The sequence below is a fragment of the Poecilia reticulata genome, chromosome 12 (assembly GCF_904066995.2).
Source record: "Poecilia reticulata chromosome 12, P_reticulata-male-v2, whole genome shotgun sequence".
Lineage (NCBI taxonomy): Eukaryota > Metazoa > Chordata > Actinopteri > Cyprinodontiformes > Poeciliidae > Poecilia > Poecilia reticulata.
Window position 1 is genome coordinate 27,610,645 of NC_088841.1, and position 20,974 is coordinate 27,631,618.

The 20,974-nt window shown below is 40.0% G+C and overlaps 1 protein-coding gene across 5 annotated transcripts in view; it reads left to right on the forward strand.

The window, feature by feature from the left end:
* LOC145547570 (NLR family CARD domain-containing protein 3-like) overlaps nt 1-18,104 on the forward strand; it is a 70,779-nt gene extending 52,675 nt beyond the window's left edge. For 4 of the 5 annotated variants that reach the window (XM_081613061.1, XM_081613064.1, XM_081613066.1 and 1 more), the window contains 6 exons: nt 1,225-3,046; nt 5,917-6,111; nt 7,592-7,762; nt 12,916-13,089; nt 17,013-17,059; nt 17,201-18,104. In XM_081613061.1, coding sequence (XP_081469187.1) covers nt 1,225-3,046; nt 5,917-6,111; nt 7,592-7,762; nt 12,916-13,089; nt 17,013-17,059; nt 17,201-17,727 — 2,936 coding nt within the window. In that variant the 3' untranslated portion in view covers nt 17,728-18,104. The remainder of the gene's footprint in view (nt 1-1,224; nt 3,047-5,916; nt 6,112-7,591; nt 7,763-12,915; nt 13,090-17,012; nt 17,060-17,200) is intronic. The other variant, XM_081613063.1, reaches the window with a different exon arrangement.
* The last annotated feature ends 2,870 nt before the right edge of the window (nt 18,105-20,974 follow it).

The following is a 20,974-nucleotide window of genomic DNA, read 5'->3' on the forward strand; positions in this document are numbered from 1 at the left end:
ATTTGAACAGTTTACCAAATACTTTTTACTCTTTGCTTAAACTTGTTTAAGGTGTGCTACTCTGATTGGAGTACAATTTTGGAGTAGTCCAAGTATGAATGATTAGTATCTATGGATCACTTTTTAAAAACAAAAAACATCACCATAAAATATTGTCTATCACTGCAGCGGCCGTCCCGCCCCATGACAGTAGGATGAGCGCCGCGGGGAGCGTCCCTTATTTTATTTTCTGAAAGGTGGCAACCCTAACCTATTATTGTGGTAAAAGTCAGTCCCAGGATCTTTATAGAAATTCACCACATTATTCAATTCTGACTAGATGAATAGCACAGAATCAGTAACTCCAAAAGGAAACGACAATAGTAATCACACAGCACTCAAAAAACTTGTTGCTCTTCTGAGTTCAACACCTGCCTGCTACCTGTTGCCCCCTGACTCAAATTCTTGAGCCTACAGCGCCACCTAGTGACCAAAGAGGGAATTTATCACATACTTGCCTCCTGTAGTTTATGGAGACAAGAAGGTGGAAAAAGCAACCTGCTGCTTTTACAAAGAGGAGAAAAAAGTCTGAGACAGAAACATTTATTTACTCTGATAATATAGCACAGATTACAGTTTATATGTTTCCTTGCAAATTATGTGATAATTCTAACAATTTGTTGCTTACCTCTAAAGGACCAAATCAAATCCATGTCATTTTCAAACTATGTTTCTTTAAAAACATTTGATCCAGAGATCTGATGGTGAAAAACCATTTTAAATGTGAACATTATGAGATAAACAAGCAGTTTCTCTGGCATGTTTTTCTCTAGATTTCCCACATTAATGCTGGAAAAGGAAACAACATTCTTTTTCTCTGCCTCTTCTGCAGCTGCCGTTTGTGGGAGAAGCTCAGATAGAAACAGTAAAATGAGGACATGGTGACATGATGCAGAAGAGTTCATGTTGCTTAAAGCATTTAATGGACATGTTTCTGTAAGGTTTTTTATCTGCTCTGCTTTGTGAGAATCAGATCCCATCAGAACAAATTCTGGTCACAAAACGGAGACAGAAATAAATTGTCTGACAACAGAACAACATTCTGTTTCAGAGAATGGATCCGATCATTTATCTTCAGATCATGTGACGTCAGAGACCGTATAAAACTTTCTAATCTGCACCAGATGATTTTGTTCCAACTTAATCACAGTCATGTTTTTAATGCAGTTGTTTCTTCTGTTTCAGCAGATGTTGGTCTGCAGGAGGTTCTAAAGGAACATAAGATCAGTCTGAGGAGGAGATGTGAATGTGTGACTGAAGGAAGTGATGAAACAGGAAGTGATGTAACAGGAAGTAGAATCCTCCTCAACAGGATCTACACTGATCTCTACATCACAGAGGGTTGGAGTGAAGAGGTTAACACCCAACATGAGGTGAAGCAGCTGGAGAGAGCTTCCAAGATCCAGAACCTCCATGACTCTCCAATCAGGTGCCAGGACATCTTTAAATCCTTCCCTGACCAACATGGAGCCATCAGAGTGGTTCTGACCAACGGTGTCGCTGGTGTTGGAAAAACCTTCTCAGTGCAGAAGTTCACTCTGGACTGGGCCGAGGGCTTGGAGAACCAAGATGTCAGTGTGGTGGTTCTGCTTTCGTTCAGGGAGCTGAACCTGATCAGAGATCAGCAGCACAGTCTTCTCTCGCTGCTCCATGTTTTCCATCCAACACTCCAGAAGCTCCCAGCAGAGCAGCTGGCTAAATACAAACTGCTCTTCATCTTTGATGGACTGGATGAAAACAGACTTTCACTGGACTTCAACAGCAGGCAGAAGGTTTCTGACGTCACGCATAAGTCATCAGTCAATGTTCTGCTGACAAACCTCATCAAGGGGAAGCTGCTTCCCTCGGCTCTCATCTGGATAACTACCAGACCTGCAGCGGCCAATCAGATCCCTCCTTCATGTGTTTCCAGGGCAACAGAAGTACGAGGGTTCACCGATGCCCAGAAGGAGGAGTACTTCAGGAGGAGGTTCAGTGATGAAGATCTGTCCAGCAGAATCATCTCCCACATCCAGACCTGCAGGAGCCTCCACATCATGTGTGGAATCCCAGTTTTCTGCTGGATCACTGCTACAGTTCTGGAGAACATGTTGACCTCACAGCAGAGAGGAGAACTGCCCAAGACCATGACTGACATGTACTCACACTTCCTGCTGATCCAGACAAAAAGGAAGAAGAACAAGTACCATGGAGGACATGAGACAAGTCCACAAGAGCTGAAGGAGGCTGACAGGGAAGTTCTTCTGAAGCTGGGGAGGCTGGCATTTGAACATCTGGAGAAAGGAAACATCATGTTCTACCAAGAAGACCTGGAGCTGTGTGGTCTGGATGTCACAGAGGCCTCAGTGTACTCAGGAGTTTGTACAGAGATCTTCAAAAGAGAGAATCTGATCTTCCAGAAACCAGTTTACTGCTTTGTTCACCTGAGCATCCAGGAGTTTCTGGCTGCAGTTTACATGTTCCACTGTTTCACCAGCAGGAATACAGGGGTGATGGTGAAGTTCCTGAGAGAAAATTATTATAAGTATAATTCATTTTTGGATGAGCGTAGTAAGGAATCTCTCGAGGGTTTAATGAAAAGAGTTATGTCTAAATCCCTCAGCAGTAAAAATGGCCACCTGGACCTGTTTGTTCGCTTCCTTCATGGTCTCACTCTGGAGTCCAACCAGAGTCTGTTAGGAGGCCTGCTGGGTCGTACAGAGAACAGTCCAGAAACCATCCAGAGAATCATCAACAATCTGAAGAAGATGAGTTCTGATGAAATCTCTCCTGACAAAAGCATCAACATTTTCCACTGCCTGGTGGAGATGAATGACCTCTCAGTTTTTCAGGAGATCCAACAGCTCCTGGAATCAGGGAATAAACTCTCAGAAATCCAGTGTTCAGCTCTGGTCTTCATGCTGCAGATGTCAGAGGTTCTGGATGAGTTGGACCTGGAGAAGTACAACACATCAGAATCGGGCCGACTGAGACTGGTTCCAGCTGTGAGGAACTGCAGAAAGGCTCGGTGAGTCCAGATCAGTGATGGCATAGTGACTTTGAAAAAGTAACTTTAATCAGATTATTGATTACCTGATGTGGAAAGTAACTAAGTTACATGAAAAGTAACTTTTCTGGTTACTTTGAGCATCTGCTAACAACAACGCTCCACCACCTGTGAAAATTACATTAAGCTTTGCCAAAACTTTATTCTAAATTATTTTATAATGGTAACATCAACAATGTGTCTCACTTATAAGGTTGAACTGAAGGGCAGATTGTTTAATGGTTACAACAACATAAATAACTGTAGTAATCTTTGTGTTTTCCTGTATTGTCTATAAACTCTAATAGGATTTTAGGCCCCCCACGCTCCCTGCCCCAGCCTCCAGGTTCTGTGTTACGGCTCTGTGTTTGCTGTCATAGCTCAGCGCACAGAGCTTCTCCTGCTGCTCCACAGTTCAGATCGCCTTCTGCACAGATTTATGACACTTATCTTAATATTAATGATTATAATGGTGTTTAGTTGCACAACTTTACAGACTCGTTCATTCATGGCTGTTTTAATGTTTATTGCTGTTCATATTAGTCTCAATGTTTGCAGAGCAAAGCTTGATGTCGTTCACAGCAAATATATTAACTTTACCTTAACAAAGACACAGCAGGATGGATCATCTGGGAAATGATTGACAGGGAGATTCTGACTGAAACTACCTGGATGTCAGACAAATTCTGTGGTTTATTATGTGTCTCTGCTTATTTCCAAACCCAAATGAGGAACTTCACGTTCAGAAACAAAACCAGAAAACTGCAAGCGTCTTTAGAAAAAACAAACCCAGAGTCACTTATAATAATCAGACTTGGTGACAGAAACTCAATAGTTCCTGATTTTCCATCAATGTGCATCTCCCTCTATTGTTTATGTTTGTGTTGCTGCTGATACTGTCGCATATAAACGGCGGTCGCTCCAGAAGACACGTAGAAGTAACTTTAGTCTGATTACTGGATTTGAAAAAGCAATGCGTTACTGAAAAAACTGGTCCAGATGTCTTCATTATATTCATTCACACATACAATCAATCACAGACATTTTTAACTTTCACTCATTGGGCCGCTTCCCCATAATTCACATCTTTGGATCTTTGACTCTTTTTTTTTTTATAAAATCCCTGTTTAGGTTTGATGGAAACTTGGACCATTACAATAAACTCCTGCATCAAAATTGTTGCCCTTTAATCTAGTTGGAAACTTTGTGAACCAACTTTTCTTCTGCCCACTAGTTTCCTCTGAGGTTATAAATGAGAGCAACATGAATGGATTGTTCTGTAACCTCTGTCTGCTGCCAGTCTGGGTCAGGATTCTCTTGCAAAATAGATTTTCAATCTCAGTGGGATTTTCCTGGTGAAATAAAGGTTAAATAAATAAATTAGTGATTGTTGTCTGCTGTCATAAAAAGTCATTTCTGGATGAGTCCTGGTTTCTGTCAGATCCTCCCAAAGCTCTGAGAATCTGGTTCCAGCGCTGAAACCATTTTCCTCATCAACTCTTCATCTGCAGCCTTTATGAAGCTGTTAATGTCCATAAAGACCTGGAGAGACATGAGCTTCAACACTCTAGAGCAGCTGACCAAACTGTTGGAGACCAGGATCAACTTTTTCTCTCACCAGCCGGCTGAGATCTACCACTCACCCACAGAAACTGTAAATTACACTATTTTATATGCAGATATGCATCAGTTATAGCAGACATATGGAAGTGATAGAAAACCTGATGCAGTTTCTTCCTCAGTGAGATTCTGACACTGGGAGGAGGTTACTGGTTTCTCAATCAGAAACTGGTTGTAAACCTGAAGCCAGCAGGAATCAATCAGTTATGGTAGATCTGAACTTTGACCTTAATATGAGAAACTACAGACTGATAAGAGGAACCAAAGAGTTGAGTTAAAATCTTGTGAAGTTGGGATTTTTTTCCTCCAGAGGATCCAGAGGATCCAGATGTTGGACTATATTTTATTTCAATGTCATTCATGAATGTTAGAGCCTCATTTTCAACAGTGGAGCTACAAAGGTTGAAAATTATTATTATTTTGGAGAAAATCTCATCAATATCAATATTTCCACTAAATAAGAGACAAATATAAATATCATGTTTGATGGAGGAAAAGCCTCTCAGACTCTGAGCTCAAAGCAAGATGCCAGAGACCCAAACTAATATTTTAATATTAGACAATTAATTTAATTCCACATAATTATCACCATATGAGTGATTTGTTTAATATTTAATGAAATATATTTGTCCTATTTGATGTTTGTTGTGAATGACTTATACTCACAAATGAACGAGGTAATTAGTCCAATTCTGTCGTTTATTGAACGTTCAGAAGCTACACCAGCTGTAATGAGCCACAGACAAACTAGAGAAGCTGAAGTTTGTCTAGAAAATGGATGAATAGAAACTATTTTCTGATCATCACCATCCACTCCACCATGTTGGGTCTGTTAGGATATCAGCTCCACTGGTTTCATCCGTTCCTTCATCTTCCAATGAAAATCCTGTTTTAAAGTCATGTGATGAAGAGCTTCTGATCCAGATTGTTGCTGCAGCAGTCAGAGCTCAGCATGAAGAAACAGGGAGGTTTGCTAACAGGTAGCAAAGATGGCCGCCGCTAAAACCTTCAGTTGTTCTGAGAACATGAAGCCTTAATTATTTGAACCTGTTGCTCAGCTTCTCTATTAAATGGATCTTTGACCAGAACCAGGATGTTAATTATGAAATGATCAAACTCAGTAAATTGATGTGAAGACCAGATGTTCATCAGATGATATCAATGTTATCATGTGTGTCTATATAGATTATCTGGTTTAGTTAGAACTGACTTTATTTCTTCTCTAATCACAGACTTGGTGGCTGTAAACTCAGAGATGCTGAATTTGAAGTTGTGGCTTCAGCTCTGAAGTCCAACCAACATCTGACTGAACTGGAAATCAGTCAGATCCACATAGATGGAACTAAAGATAAAACCATTACAGACTCTGAACTGAATCATGTGTGTGAGATCCTGCAGAGTTCAGTCAGTAAAGTGAAGAGTCTGAGGTTTGTTTTCTCTATTTATCCTATAAAATCTTTCATTGATACTTTAATACTTATTTATCTTCACACTTATTCTGTTTTCTTTAAAAACAATTTGCTCTCTAAATGTCAGAATATAATTTCTAAAATCTTTTTGCTTTGTAAATGAATTATTTTCCTTTTTCAGACTTTGAGAATATTGATCTTTATTTTTCACTTTAAAATGTTTTGGACTGATGAACAAAAATAAGTGAAATAAGTCAAATGATGATAATTAATGATGGAGATGTTTCAGTTTGTTCTGAAAAGATTCAGATGATCAGATTGATTTATTTCTCTTTTCTTCTTCACATTAATAATGAAGAGTTCCTCCAGAGTAAAACCAGAACCAGAACCAGACCAGTTATGTTTTATAACCAGAAACTATAACATGAATAAAAACTGGCAGCAGCAGCCGGTTCCTCCAGCTCAGCTTTGTCCTGAAGCTGTGGTTCTGTTGGACCGGGTCAGAGAAGAACCGTCTCTTCAGTCTGTCAGTCAGTTGGAGCCTCAGAGACGCTTCATCAGGTCACTGATCAGAACCTTTAGAGCTGATTCAGAGTTAATCCATTATGTTTCTAATGATCAATAATGATCAGATGTGATCAGTGGTAAAGGAGGCCTGTGTCTCACTGCAGCAAACATCTGGTCCTCGTCTCCAGCTGTCCTCTGTCTCTGCTGTCCATCCTCTGCTGGGATGTCACCAGGTAGATGGACCACAACGTCTGCTTGTTGGTGATTGGCTGAGCTGTTGTCATGGCAACATGCAGGTAGCCAGAAGGCAGCATAGCAGCTTCTAGACCAGGACTCTTCAAATCCAGGCCTCCAGGTTCGGTGTCCTGCAGCCTTTAGATGTTTCTGCTTCAACACCTGAATGAAGTGATGAATTGTCCCTCAGGACACAGTCAGGTTCTCCAGAGTCCTGCTGAACTTTGACCTCATGATGGGACTCAGGGGTTGAAGGTTGCAGGACGCCGGCCATCGAGGCCTGGAGGTGAAGATCCCTGGTCTGGACCGAACCAGAATAAGTTCTCCAAGTATTTACTGTCCCCATAGTTCAGTAAATACTTTGACTTTAGAACAAAGAGCTGAGAACCTGATCACCAGCAGAGCAGCGCCACCTGGTGGATCAACAGAGTCATAGGTTTCTACCAGATACCTGAGATAAACCAACCTTCACTTTGATTCTGATATGAAATAATTTTAATATTTAAAGTCCATTTTAATTCCAGACCAGAACCACTGAAGGCCAGACTGAAATATTCTAACAACACGTCATAATAACATGTTCTGGTTCTGCTGGTTTGGACTCTATAACCAGTTTTACTGGATCAGATATTAAACATCAGTTCATCATGTTTTACATTCAGTCAAGTTAATTTTCTACATTTTTATTATTTTGTTCTTATTTCAGTTTTAACCTGCATCCTGTTGCTTCAGCTCACATCTTTTATTCTTTATTCAGATTGATCTACTGCAGTTTGTCAGAGAACAGCTGTTCTTCTCTGGCCTCAGCTCTGAAGTCCAAACAACATCTGACTGATCTGGACCTGAGCAGGAACGACCTGAAAGATTCAGGAGTGAAGGAGCTCTGTGGTTTACTACAGAATCCTGAATGCAGAATACAACGATTAGAGTAAGAAACCATGTTTTATTCTGGATCTGATGTTTGTGATGTGAAAGTTGTGTTGCCACTAAACTGCAGACAGAAGCTGATATTCTACTGATCCACTCTGAGGATCTTCATGGTAAAGTCTGCTTTCTTCTTCTATGGTTTGGCCCAGTTAAAGTTTCTGTTTTTAAAAAGCACCAGCATTTCCTCCTCCCACCATCACATCCAACCAATCACAGCGTTCCTTTCACAGACAGCAACCACACCTGCAGAGAGAAGGTCAAAGGTCAGATGGGAGCCTAAAGGCTGATAAAACTCTGATATTAGGATCATTAAATGTCTCAATATCTATAAACAATCAAATATAAAATCTGATAAAATGTCTTTATGTCCAAGACAGACTGAGGCTGAATTCACTAAATGATGATGTTCATCCACATCTCTGACCTTCTGATCATAAATGATCAATGAACCATCATTGATAAAACCACAAACTTTATTAACCTGTAAAGATGAACAGATGTAGAAACATCAGGAATCAGTTTGACATTTAAAATGAATCTGAGCTGAAATATTAGAGCTCAGTCCAACAGAAACAGTTACATTTTAATACAGCAGCATCAATTTAAGTAAATTATCTGAAAATAATATGTAAATATTTTCCAAGCTGTGAATAAATGTGAGGTAAACAAAGTATTCCCTCCTTTCCTTGGTTGTTTCTAATCTCCAGTGTTTGAGGTGAAGCAGCAGGAATCCTGTGAGTTTGTGACAGATGTAGCAGGAAGTTGTGACGTTGACAGAAGGAGCTGGATGGACGACGGAGGGACAGCTGATAGCAGAGCAGCTTTATTTCTAGACAACTTTAAACCAAAGGAGACATGAAGCAGCATCACATGATCTAATAATCAACCAATAAACCATCAATAGGAGATAAACATCAATACAACAGCCCTGGATTAAAATAATAAGATAATCATACGGTCAGAATGAAGTAAATGGAAATAGGGCAAAATAACAATAAATTGATTTAATTCAAACAGACAAAAGTCAACATTTGGTTTGAAGCAGGAATTTATAATCAATCTGGGCTATTGATCCTTAGATAAATCAGTCAGTTCAGTGTCCCCTCATGTGTTCATGTGTTTATGAATGAGTGAAGTGTAATTATTGCAGCTGTTGATCCTCCAGATGATGAATCACTCAGTTCCTCTCAATAGCAGGTTACTGTCACTGTGGAAATGAGCTGCTTCTTTAAATCACTGCAGCTGCATTAACAGCTCTAATGTCTCACTTTAGTTCTTAAAGTCCATTTTAATTCCCGACCAGAACCAATGAAGGCCCGACTGAAATATTCTAACAACACGTCATAATAACATGTTCTGGTTCTGCTGGTTTGGACTCTATAAACCAGTTTTACTGGATCAAAAACAAACCGGATTCCAAAAAAGTTGGGACACTAAACAAACTGTGAATAAAACTGAATGCAATGATGTCGAGGTGCCAACATCTAATATTTTATTCACAATAGAACACAAATCACAGATCAAAAGTTTAAACTGAAAGAATGTATCATTTTAAGGGAAAAATATGTTTCAAATTTTCAGTGTCAACAAATCCCCAATAAGTTGGGACAAGGCCATTTTTACCACTGTGTGGCATCTCCCCTTCTTCTTCCAACACTCAACAGATGTCTGGGGACAGAGGAGACCAGTTTCTCATGTTCAGAAATAGGAATGCTCTCCCATTCATGTCTAATACAGGCCTCTAACTGTTCAATCGTCTTGGGCCTTCTTTGTTGCACCTTCCTCTTTATGATGCGCCAAATGTTCTCTAGAGGTGAAAGATCTGGACTATTGAGGAATTGAAGGGTGGCTATTCTCAAAAATACTAGTAAGGAAATAATACACAGAGACGTAGTTCTTGCTGCTAGGCCATAGACGAGCCGGAGATTTATTACACCCACGGAATCAGTTTCGTCAGTTCAACACGTAAAATCCATAACAAAAATTCCTCTCAAGTCTCAAATTCAACAGTTTTTATACTCTCAAGTCTCCACGAGTGTTCATTGGAAGGTTTCAACCAATGGAGAAGGGGTGTTGTTTTTGCCAACAGACTCTCAGCTGCTTTCCTCCAGTGTTTGTTGGGCGACCTTTAATACGAGTCCAAATAAGGACATAAGACCTCATGATTTCAACAGACCTAATCATCTGCTCCTTCTCAGAACTACCAACAGACCAATTTGTTAATGCTATCCCTCGAGACCACATTCCTTCCAAGTCCATCTGTGCACTTTGTACACAAATGGAAGGAAGGGAGTTAGGTCAGCTTGAACTAGAGAACTGCCGAGAATCCTTTTGCAAAAACAACTCCTTAGATGGTATTTCAGCTCCAACACAGGCTGGACATTTCAGTACCCGGATCCTTCTCCTACGTAGCCATGATGTTGTGATTGCTGCAGAATGTGGTCTGGCATCATCTTGTTGAAAAATGCAGGGTCTTCCCTGAAAGAGACGACGACATCTAGATATGTTGTTCTAGAACCTGAACATAGTTCTCTCCATTAATGGAGCCTTTCCAGACATGCAAGCTGCCCAGGCCACAAACACTCATGCAACCCCAGACCATCAGTGATGCAGCTTCCGAGCGTTGATAACAACTTGGGTTATCCTTGTCCTCTCTGGTCCGGATGACATGGCGTCCCAGTGTCCATAAAGAACTTCAAATCGTGACTCATCTGACCACAGAACAGTCGTCCATTTTGCCTCACTCCAGTTTAAATGACTCCTGGCCCAGTGCAAACGGCTGAGCTTGTGGAGCTTAGAAATGGCTTCCTCTTTGCACTGTAGAGTTTCAGCTGCAGCGGCAGATGGCCCGGTGGATTGTGTTCACTGACGATGCTTTCTGGAAGTATTCCTGAGCCCAGGCTGTTATTTCCTTGACATTCCTGTTTGAGGTGCAGTGACGTTTAAGGGCCCGGAGATCCCGAGCATCCAGTAGTTTTACGGCCTCGACCCTTACGCACAGCGATTGTTCCAGATTCTCTGAATCTCTTGATGATGTTATGAACGGTTGATGATGATAACTTAAAAGTCTTTGCTATTTTACGTTGGGATAGCAGAACACCATTCTGCTATTGCTGCGCCATCTTTCTGCGCAACAATGGTGGAATTGGTGATCCTCTTATCATCTTGGCTTCAGAGACACTGACACTCTAAGAAGCTCTTTTTATACCCAATCATGTTGTCAATTGACCTAATTAGTGTTAATTGGTCTTCCTGCTGTTTGTTATATGTTCAATTTCCTTTTTCTAGTCACTTATTGCTACTTGTGCCAACTTTTTTGGGATTAGTAGACATTGAAATTTTGAATCAACATATTTTTACTTTAAAATGTTACATTTACTCAGATTAAATTTTTGATCTGCCATCTATGTTCTATTACGAATAAAATATTGACATTTGCCATCTCCACATCATTTCATTCAGATTTTATTCACAATTTGTTTAGTGTCACAACTTTTTGGGAATCCGGTTTGCATTTCCTCCAGGCTGAAAGAACCAAAATGAGAGTTAAGAAAAGTGGAGGTCAGGCTTCCACTGATAGTGTAACTCTGAATTATTGACAGAACAAAGGAGATTATTGCAGATCTTTCCAACCAGCAGTTGTCAGACTTTCTCAACCATCGTTGGGGAAATGTAGATTTTTATTATCTACAAAAGGAAGCAGTTTTATTGATATTTCAAAGTATTAACAGTTTAAGCTCCAGTTTCTGGTGTGTTTTACCCTTGTGAAAATGTCCAATTCAGACCTTGGGTTCTACCTCAACGCAGTGGTGTCGGATAAATATTTGAGGTTTTGGGGTCATGAGGTGTTCATCATCTCTGTTACACACTTTGAATATCAGGCTCTTGTTCAATTGATACGATGGCGCCTGTCAATCAATTCAGTGGGTTTGTTACAATTTGTCCTGAAGTAAACAGTAAACATCCCTTACCTGGTGAACGTTTTTGAGTGTACCATGCGCTGCGGTCAAAGAGGTTTGGTGGAAAACAATTAGAAAAAATTGTTAAAAGTTGTCAGTGGGGAACATGCAGATGGCAGCTTTACACAGAGAATTAGATGGTGGAGTGGACTTTATTCCATTTTCAAACCTGGAGTCTGGAAAAAAGTAAAAGATGATAAATGGCTGCAGCCGATCTGAGAGCAGCTGAATACAGATCAACGGTATTAAAACACCTGATTGTATGAAGGTTTTGTCATCATTACATCATTGGTGTGAACGCACCAGTAGCGGGTTAAACAGTTGTCCAACCGAGTGACCAGTCAGGTCTTCAGTTTGCCAAAACACACACACACGCGTGCAAAGCTCATAAACCGCACATGGTAAAAAGCTTTGCAGGATCCGACCGCTCTTAGAACTACGGGAGGATTCAAAATGACCAGTCAGACTGCTGACAATATTTTTATATTAGAAACAAAATTAAAAACACCATTAACTTTAATCTGCTTGTTATTTAGCAGACAAAAATGAATTTCAACAGAAAACAGAGACCTGAAAACCATCAGTAGCATCGATACTTATGGCTCCTGATGGCTGATTGGCATCTTTAAGAGCAAAGAGGAAAAACAAAACAAATTTTTGATCTGAACCAAAATGATGTGATCTGGGCAAAGTGTGGGTGAGCATTTGGTCCGACCCATAAACGGACATGATGGACCCGATCTCTTTTTATTTTCATCCCAACATCATTAGAAAGAAAATATCGTCACAACTCTATAAATGGTGACAAATACAGAAATCCAATTTAATCATTAGGCAGAATTGGTTCAGACCTGGACTGGATCAGAGTCAAGGTCTTTTGTTAGATGTCAGACGGGTTCCTGATCCCAACCCGACCCGAAGCTGCCGCATGTGGTAAATAAACCTTTGGGTGACGGTTATGATCTGGAGCCTCAGATTTGGTTCTCAGTGCTGGAGGTTTTATCTATACCTCTGTCTGCATAGAAACACAGAGAGATGTCAGTCAGACTGTAAGAGTTGTGTGCAGCCTGTTAAATGCCTGGTGGGACCAGCGGACAAGCAGGGCCGTAAAGTGGGGGGCTAATGGCCCCCTGTTCAGGTGCCTATGCCTCAATGTTCTCATCTTCTCATCATGTGATGAATTTTGTGTCTGCAGCTTATCAGGCTGTTTGGTCTCAGAGGAAGGCTGTGCTTCTCTGGCCTCAGCTCTGACCTTTAACCCCTCCCATCTGAAAGAGTTGGACCTGAGCTACAATCATCCAGGAGACTCAGGAGTGAAGCTGCTGTCGGCTGGACTGAAGGATCCAGACTGGAGACTGGAAGCTCTCAGGTATGGAGGAACCTGCTGCAGGAGCAGAGAAGGTCTGATAGAGGAGGAAGAGGAGAAACGTCTTTAGTCAGTCTGATGGGAAATGTTTAGTTTGAAGAAGAATATTTAGTTTGATTATTAAATATTTAGACGCCTCATCTGGAGGCAGAGATCATTACCCAGTTTTCTGGAATATTCTCCTGACTAAGAACGGCTCACAAGGAAAATTAAAGAGTGGGATGGATTTAATAGAGTTTAATAGGGACTCTGACTAAATGAATAAAAGTGAAGTTCAGTTAGATTTCCATGATGATCTACTGATGACAGAAAGGACTTTAAAACAATATTTGATGGAGCTCCAGACCAATCAGCCCCAAGGAGCAAAGATGAGAAGAAAAGTAACTCCATGTTGGTCAGATGGATGTTTAAAAGCTCTGAGAGAGAAATAAAGATTTTCAACAAAACACACAACTTTCAGGATTTAATAAAATATAAAATAAATGTAGTAGTTTGTTCTCCACCAGGGGGCGACATCTGGAAAATGATCAAATGAATGAGAGGAATCAGGAGAGAATTGAAATTCCTTGTTTTCCAGAGGAAATGGAGAATTGCAGTGAATGATGAGGAAAAAGTAGAATTGTTCTCTGTTGACCGTGGTAGAAATTAAAAACAATAATAAGACCTTTTAGAGTTCAGCTCCAAGAAAAGACTGATGTGTTTAGGTTTTCAGTAGTTGGGAAAGCTTTTGGGATTGTTCAATAAAGTTTGGGAAAAATTCCCAACGTCTTGGAAAAAGGCAGAGACCCTTCATGTTGGAAAACCAGGGAAATATCCATCCGACCAATCAGATTCCAGATCCACAGCTCTGACGTCACATTCAGGAAAAATAATGGAGTCGTAATAAGAGAAAGAAAAACATTTTATTTGTAAAGTAGAGGGATGATATCAGCCCATCAGATGGTTTAGAAGAGGGAGAGGAAGCATCATGGACTGCAGAGGTCCTTCACCTGATCCTGGTTGTTGGGACAAGAACTTTGTTCCTGAACTTAAGGGATTTTAATCAGCTCAGGCACTAATACAGTTTGTATTGCAGCACTGAACTCCTGGACACACTGTTGTAAGACTCTCTCCAAAAGGTGTCCGATGCTCCGGTATTCCGAGCCTGTAGCTTCCATAAAGCAATTGTGAGTCTTTTTTCCAACGTTAAACATTTTAGAAAGGTAGTATCTGTTCGCTCCAAAACGTGGCGTAATCTTGCACACAGATAATTTATTGTGTCTTCAGACATCAGAAAGTTCTGGAGTCACTGTGAATCGGTGAAACCTGGAACTATAACGTCCCACCAGTGTGAGCTTCGGTTAATGGCCCAAACCGTCGGTTCCCGGAGGCGACAAAAACTGATCTGAAACACGGGGAAACGAAGAAAAAGTTTAAACGACGTTTTTAAACACCGTAGAATGTTTTAGTCACTTAATCATTCATGTATAACTGATATATATAAATCAGTGTCATGGGGTCAGGGTAGGCAACCTCTTGCTAACTGCACTGGCTGCCATTATGACAGCATGTTCGTCCTGTTTGTACGCTGGGAATAAAATGGTTAAAAAACACTTAATATATGGACTGATTCTCCATAATCTAGCTTATGTATATAATGTACAGTGTTTTTGTCACTAACTGTGTGTGTATCGTGTTTTGTGTGCGGAGGAGCGATAAGAAACGGCAGAGAACAGACTGGAGGTGAGGCAGGCAGTTCTCTTGCCTCACCGCTGGGGGCGCTCATGATCCCAGATATTGTGACTGCACAACTGCAGAGTAAGACACGGTGAGCTAGCCATGGAGCTAGCCACACAGTAAATAAATACAGCGATATATTTGTTTTCTTCTCTCTTCAACATGAAAGACTACATTTCTACACTTGAACAGTTTTCTAAAGTGGATTTTCAACTGAAGCAGGAGATGATAACTAAAGTTAGACCAACACGGAGCTGAAGGTTTTACTTCAGGACAGTTTGATTCTCAGACGGAGTAGAAAAGACATGGAGGATAAACTTGGCTTTGGATGAACGGATATTTTTATACAGAATTAGCGGCGCATGGATTTCATTGATACGTAAAGGTAAGACAGCAATACGATGCTTTTGTTTAGTTTTTTAATTAAATGTGCGTTTTGTGGGCTACAGTTAATGTTCAAATAATTCAGTAAAGTAGAAGCGGTAGCTAATCTACCACAGCAATTATTTATTAACATTAAGCCCAAAACCTACAACAACAAACTAAATGTTCTGTGTGAAAAATTCTTGAATGTTTTTGGTGTTAAATCCTAAAACATGAAGTGGCATTGTTGTCAGTTGCTATGGCAACGAGTCTGCGTAGCTTGGCGGACTCAGAGCGATAAAACGCTTTCCTTTTGCTGTGGATCAAAATTAATTCCTACATTTCTAAGTTTCACTGAGTTAACGCGGCTGACATGTAAAAGATTAGTCTTTTTGCCCCCCAGCATTGTACGCATGCGCGAAATTTCCGTAGGTCCAACAAGATGGATGGTGTCCATAAAAGTCTTAAGTCAGAGCCTCACCGCACGTCACTGATATATATATTACGGAGGCCTCCAGGGGACATGGGGATTTTTTTCTTTTGCGTTCCCTCGCAATAATCTACTGATCAGTTCATGCGGCATAATTGATACTGTAAGCCTTTCTTACGGTGGCCGCCGTACTTTCTGCTTTAATACAAGCTTATAAGGTTTTTCCATGGACTATTGAGTTATTATCGCGGGTAATCAGTCATCTGATTGTCTGTTGTTCCTCTGAATGGTTTAAAGAGCTGCTTTCAGTCCATCTGAGCCTCAACAGACATAAACTTGCAGTAAATGAATCGATTTTCAATCAGTTTTTTGCTGTGAGACTTATTCTTTACAGTGGTGATTGAAATTGTTAATAATTTCATTTCCTGTAGTTATTAAAAGTAGATGCGGTTGAGGGTCAAGAAAACCCCCAACATCCTGCATATATTATAAAAAATAAAAAATGAGACACTTCAAATCTGGACTAGATTATTCTCCTCTTCAAGAAGAATCTTTATTACCATGTTTGCGATTTGTCAAACTTCACTTAACAGACCACTGCAGAAGATCTTTCCTTCCTTCAGCCATCACCATTTGCAATGACTCTTTGAAGAATTAATGAGTTACACCACATTTAATTTCCCATTGGGATTAATAAAGTGGTTTTAAATTAGAATTGAATTGGAAAAAGACAACATGGAACAAGTGTGAATGGTAATCTGATCTTTATTGAAGTCTGACAAATCACATAAAGGTTTCACAAATCCCAAACATGGACCAGTTTTTATTGAAGAGAAAAACGGCCACAGCTGATCGTAACCTAGCAACCAAACGTCAACAAAAGCAAGATGGTGGCAAAACAGAAGCAGATCCTGAAGCACTCTTCAAAATAAAAGACTTCCTCTATTCAAATAAATCACTTAAATATATTTCACTTCACCTTTGTAATTATATACAATCATGTTCAGATCAATTAATAATAATCATCATGTAAATGATGCTGAACATATAATTGTAAATCAGTCACTTATCATGAAAATAAACTGAACACAACATGGATTTTAATGCTGATATTAAATCAGGTTGAGCTTCCAGAAATGTTTCCTTAGTTTCCTGATGTCCTTTCAGGCTTCAGTGAGTTTCTTCAGGTTGTTACTGAGGGATTTCCTTTCTCCTCTCTGTTGGAGCTTTTCCTGTGTTTGGAGAAATGAGTTGTGCTGCAGCAGCACCAACTGTCCTTCCTACATCCACTGCAGTTTGCAGGCCAGATGTTGGACTGTTCCTGTCTCAGTGGAGGACAATGTGTGTCTGAGAGACATGTAATGTCCATGTTTGCTGCTGAAAGAGACTGATGGTCTGACCCCCCTCCTCCTTTCAGGGTGGAGCCTGCTGGAGGCCGATTCTTGACACCAGGTCTGAGGAAGTGTAAGTGTGTTTTTCATCTGATTCATGACAACAAAGCAGCTCACATTCAACCATCTTCAAACTGTCACATCACTCATTCAGGATCAAAGATCAATAAATGATCAATAACTGCAGCTGGATTGTGTTTGTTCTCTCCATCAGATTCCTGTCAACTCACCATCGACACAAACACAGTGAGCAGATTCCTCAAACTGTCTGAAGACAACAGGAAGGTGACATGGGAGGAGGAGCTTCAGTCATATCCTGATCATCCAGACAGATTTGATTACTGGGATCAGCTGCTGTGTAGAACTGGTCTGACTGGTCGCTGTTACTGGGAGGTCGAGTGGAGAGGAGGAGTTAATATATCAGTGAGTTACAGAAGAATCAGGAGGAAAGGAAACAGTGGAGACTGTTGGTTTGGATATAATGATCATTCCTGGAGTCTGAGCTGCTCTGATGATGGTTACTCTGTCTGGCACAATAACATAGTAACTCGTCTCTCCTCCTCCTCCGTCTCTAACAGAGTATCAGTGTATGTGGACTGTCCTGCTGGCATTCTGTCCTTCTACAGAGTCTCCTCTGACTCACTGATCCTCCTCCACACCTTCAACACCACATTCACTGAACCTCTGATTCCTGGATTTGGGTTCTGGTTTGGTTCTGGTTCTTCAGTGTTTCTTTGCTGATTTGAGTCTAAATATTTTCCTCCTGTCAGAAACTCTCTCACTGTTGAACAGATGGTTCATCTCTACAATCTATTTCTTGGTGAAACTTTTCTGATCGAGTCCTTGGAAACTTTTTCTTCTTCCAGTCCTTTAAAGATGGAAGCTGGGATTATTCCAGGATGATTCCAGGATGATTCCAGGATCCTCATGTTTTCCTGTTTGTTTCCAGTCAAAGCTTCACACTGAATATCAAGATGTTGTTTCTCTTATTTTTTCCTCTCATTCATCAGATTTCATTGAAATGTTGATCAGTTTTTCTCAATCACTGAACATTTTCTGTTTCTGTCGGCTCCTATTTTTATAAACTCGTCACATTTGAATATTAAATCTTTTTTGTTTATTTGCTGCAGTTTTTCTTCATGTTTTAGAGAAATAAAAACATTTTTCTTCTTCTGCATTTGGTTCATTTGCTGCTCATTCTGTTCTTTTCATGTTCAAATTTAAATATTTCTGTTAAAAATATTTTTTATCAACTCTGCCTTTCAGAAAGTCCTAGTTAAAGTAAAACATTCCCATCCCATGAAGGTGAAAGATGAAAAAATATAATCTACAACATTGGGTCATTTAAATACAGGTTTGTCTCACCAAATTAGTTTCCAGCAGTTAATTGTTTATTGTAAAATTAAAAGATGACACTTTGTCTATTCCCTCAGAATAAACTCTGGACTCTCAGTGCAGAATTAGTAGTTTGAACAAATTCAGGCATTTATAGCTGCAGTGTGTAACTTTTATTAAAAATATGTTTTTTACATATTTGTGAAAAATGTTACCGTGTCATGACTGTATGGCATAAGACAGACGAAATGTGAACAGATCAAACTCCTCCATGAGCTGCTATTGAGGTGTGAAGAAATACACCAGGTTGGTGTAGCGCGTTAGCATTAGCTCCTGTTAAGTACCATGTTATTGTAGTGCTTTAGCATTAGTTTCAGATAAATGCATTAGTGTAGCGTTTTAGTGTTAGCTACTGCTAAATACCATGTTGGTATAGCGCAGTGGTTCCCAAACAAGAATCAACTTTTTCAGGGACAAAATGAATGGTAGCTGAACACAGTCAACAACATTGATAGCCTACAGGCTACTTGTTAAGCTTAAGGTGCTGTATTGATATTAGCTAGCTAGCCATCTTTTAGCTAACATTACCTCCATCCAACAGCTTCACTCAACTCAGTCGGTTAGTTTGGGGGAAAAACAGTGAAAAGTTCTTAGCGTTTTGCTGCCATGATTCTAACACACCTGTGTAGTTCTGCACAGCAGCAGCAGGTCTCCTTCACAGGTGTAAATCCAGCGCGAGCGTTGTAGCGCTCATGTTGCGTTTAAAGGCGGCTCGGAAAAACAGGTTACCACATGTTAACAACGGATTAAACAGTTTTAACTTCTGATACAAGTGACAGAGGACACAGACATGGGAAGTGTGGAAGCCCCTGCTGTATTAAACTGATATAGGAATAACAGAGAGTTGGCCATTCTAAGGTAAAAACCCAACGCATACAGCGTTCATGTTTTGTTTTTTTTCATCCAGACGGCTTCCCGAGCTCCCCTTGCAAAGGCACGGCGCCCCCCCTAGGGGGCGCACCCCAGAGTTTGGGAACCTCTGGTATAGCGCTTTACAGCTAGTTATTGATAAATACTGAGTTTATGTAGCGCTTTGGCATTAGTTGCTAATATATCCTATGTTGGTATTGTCTGCTAGCATTTGCTAGTGCTAAATGCCATGTTGTTGTAGCGCTTTACAGCTAGCTACTGATAAATACTGAGTTATTGTACCGTGTTGGCATTAGTTGACAATAAGTACTATGTTGGTATTTTGCACTAGCCTTTGCTAGTGCCAAATATTGGGTTGTAGCGCTCTAGCTTTAGCCAAAGCTAAATACAGGTCTAAGGCATTAGAGTAAGTAGTGCTATATACCAGGTTTGTGTACCACTTTACTGCTAGCTACTGAGAAATACTGAGTTGGTGAAGCGTTTTATTAGTTGTTAATAAGTACTATGTTGATATTGTGCGCTAGCGTTATCTAGTGCTATATTCCGAGTTTTTAAATTATTTTTATTTTATTTTTTTATTCAGAAAACAGAAGCTATTTCTCATCAGCTCAGTGAAACGTCTTGTTAGTTCACAATAATTTTAATTGTTAGCCTTTATTTACGTCTGGATTTTACTCCTCTGTCTTCTTCTGGTGCAGGATTACGACACATCTCACGTCAATGATGTAAAAGTTAGATAAAAATGAGTCCAACTTCCACTTATTTGGAGACCAAAACAGAGTTTGAAATTAACCAAATATTCCAGGAAGAGATTCTTATACTTCAACTGGAAACCCCAAAGATTATGAGAAATTAGTTCCCAGAACTATGGAAGCCCATTTCCGCAATGCATAAAAAAAATATAAACAAGAAGTCATAATTATGACTTTGAAGGTCATAATTATGAGATTTAAAGTCATCATTTCGACTTCCAAAGTCCAAATTCTGACTTATGACTTTAAATCTCATAATTATGACTTTGAAAGTCGAAATTATGACTTTAAATCTCATAATTATGACTTTAAATCTCATAATTATGACTTTGAAAGTCGAAATTATGATTTTAAATCTCATAATTATGACTTTGAAAGTCGAAATTATGATTTTAAATCTCATAATTATGACTTAGAAAGTCAAAATTATGACTTCCTGTTTATCTTTTTTTTGCATGGCAGAAATGGGCTTCCATACAGAACCGTCCGGTGTGGCCGATACAGAAAAAGTCCCACAGATGATTTAACATTTCAGCTTAAACATAAAGAAAACCTGAGATTTTCTGAGAACTTTACTTTTTAAGCAGTGAATTAAACCCGAAGCGTTTCTGCTTCTGGATGTCTCTTCATCAGACCGGAGCTGCGTCGCTGCGTCTCTGTGCTTCTCCTAATTAGCAGCAGCCTGTGGAGAAGCGTGAGGCGGAGGTGACTCTGCGAGATGATGGATCACAGGAACCGATGCCAGCCCAGCAGAGCGGCAGAACCTGGACTCGCTGAGGAAAAGGCTGTAAAATCCCTGCAGTTTAGATGCCAATTCATTCATGGAGCGAGTCATAAAGACGGAACTACGTACAGCTCGAGTGTTTCCGCTCGATTCTTTATTGAATGTTGTTTATAGCAAAATGAACAGACATAATGGTTAATGGTGCAGTTAATTGGGCTTAATATGGAGCATTTACATTTGTTTTTCT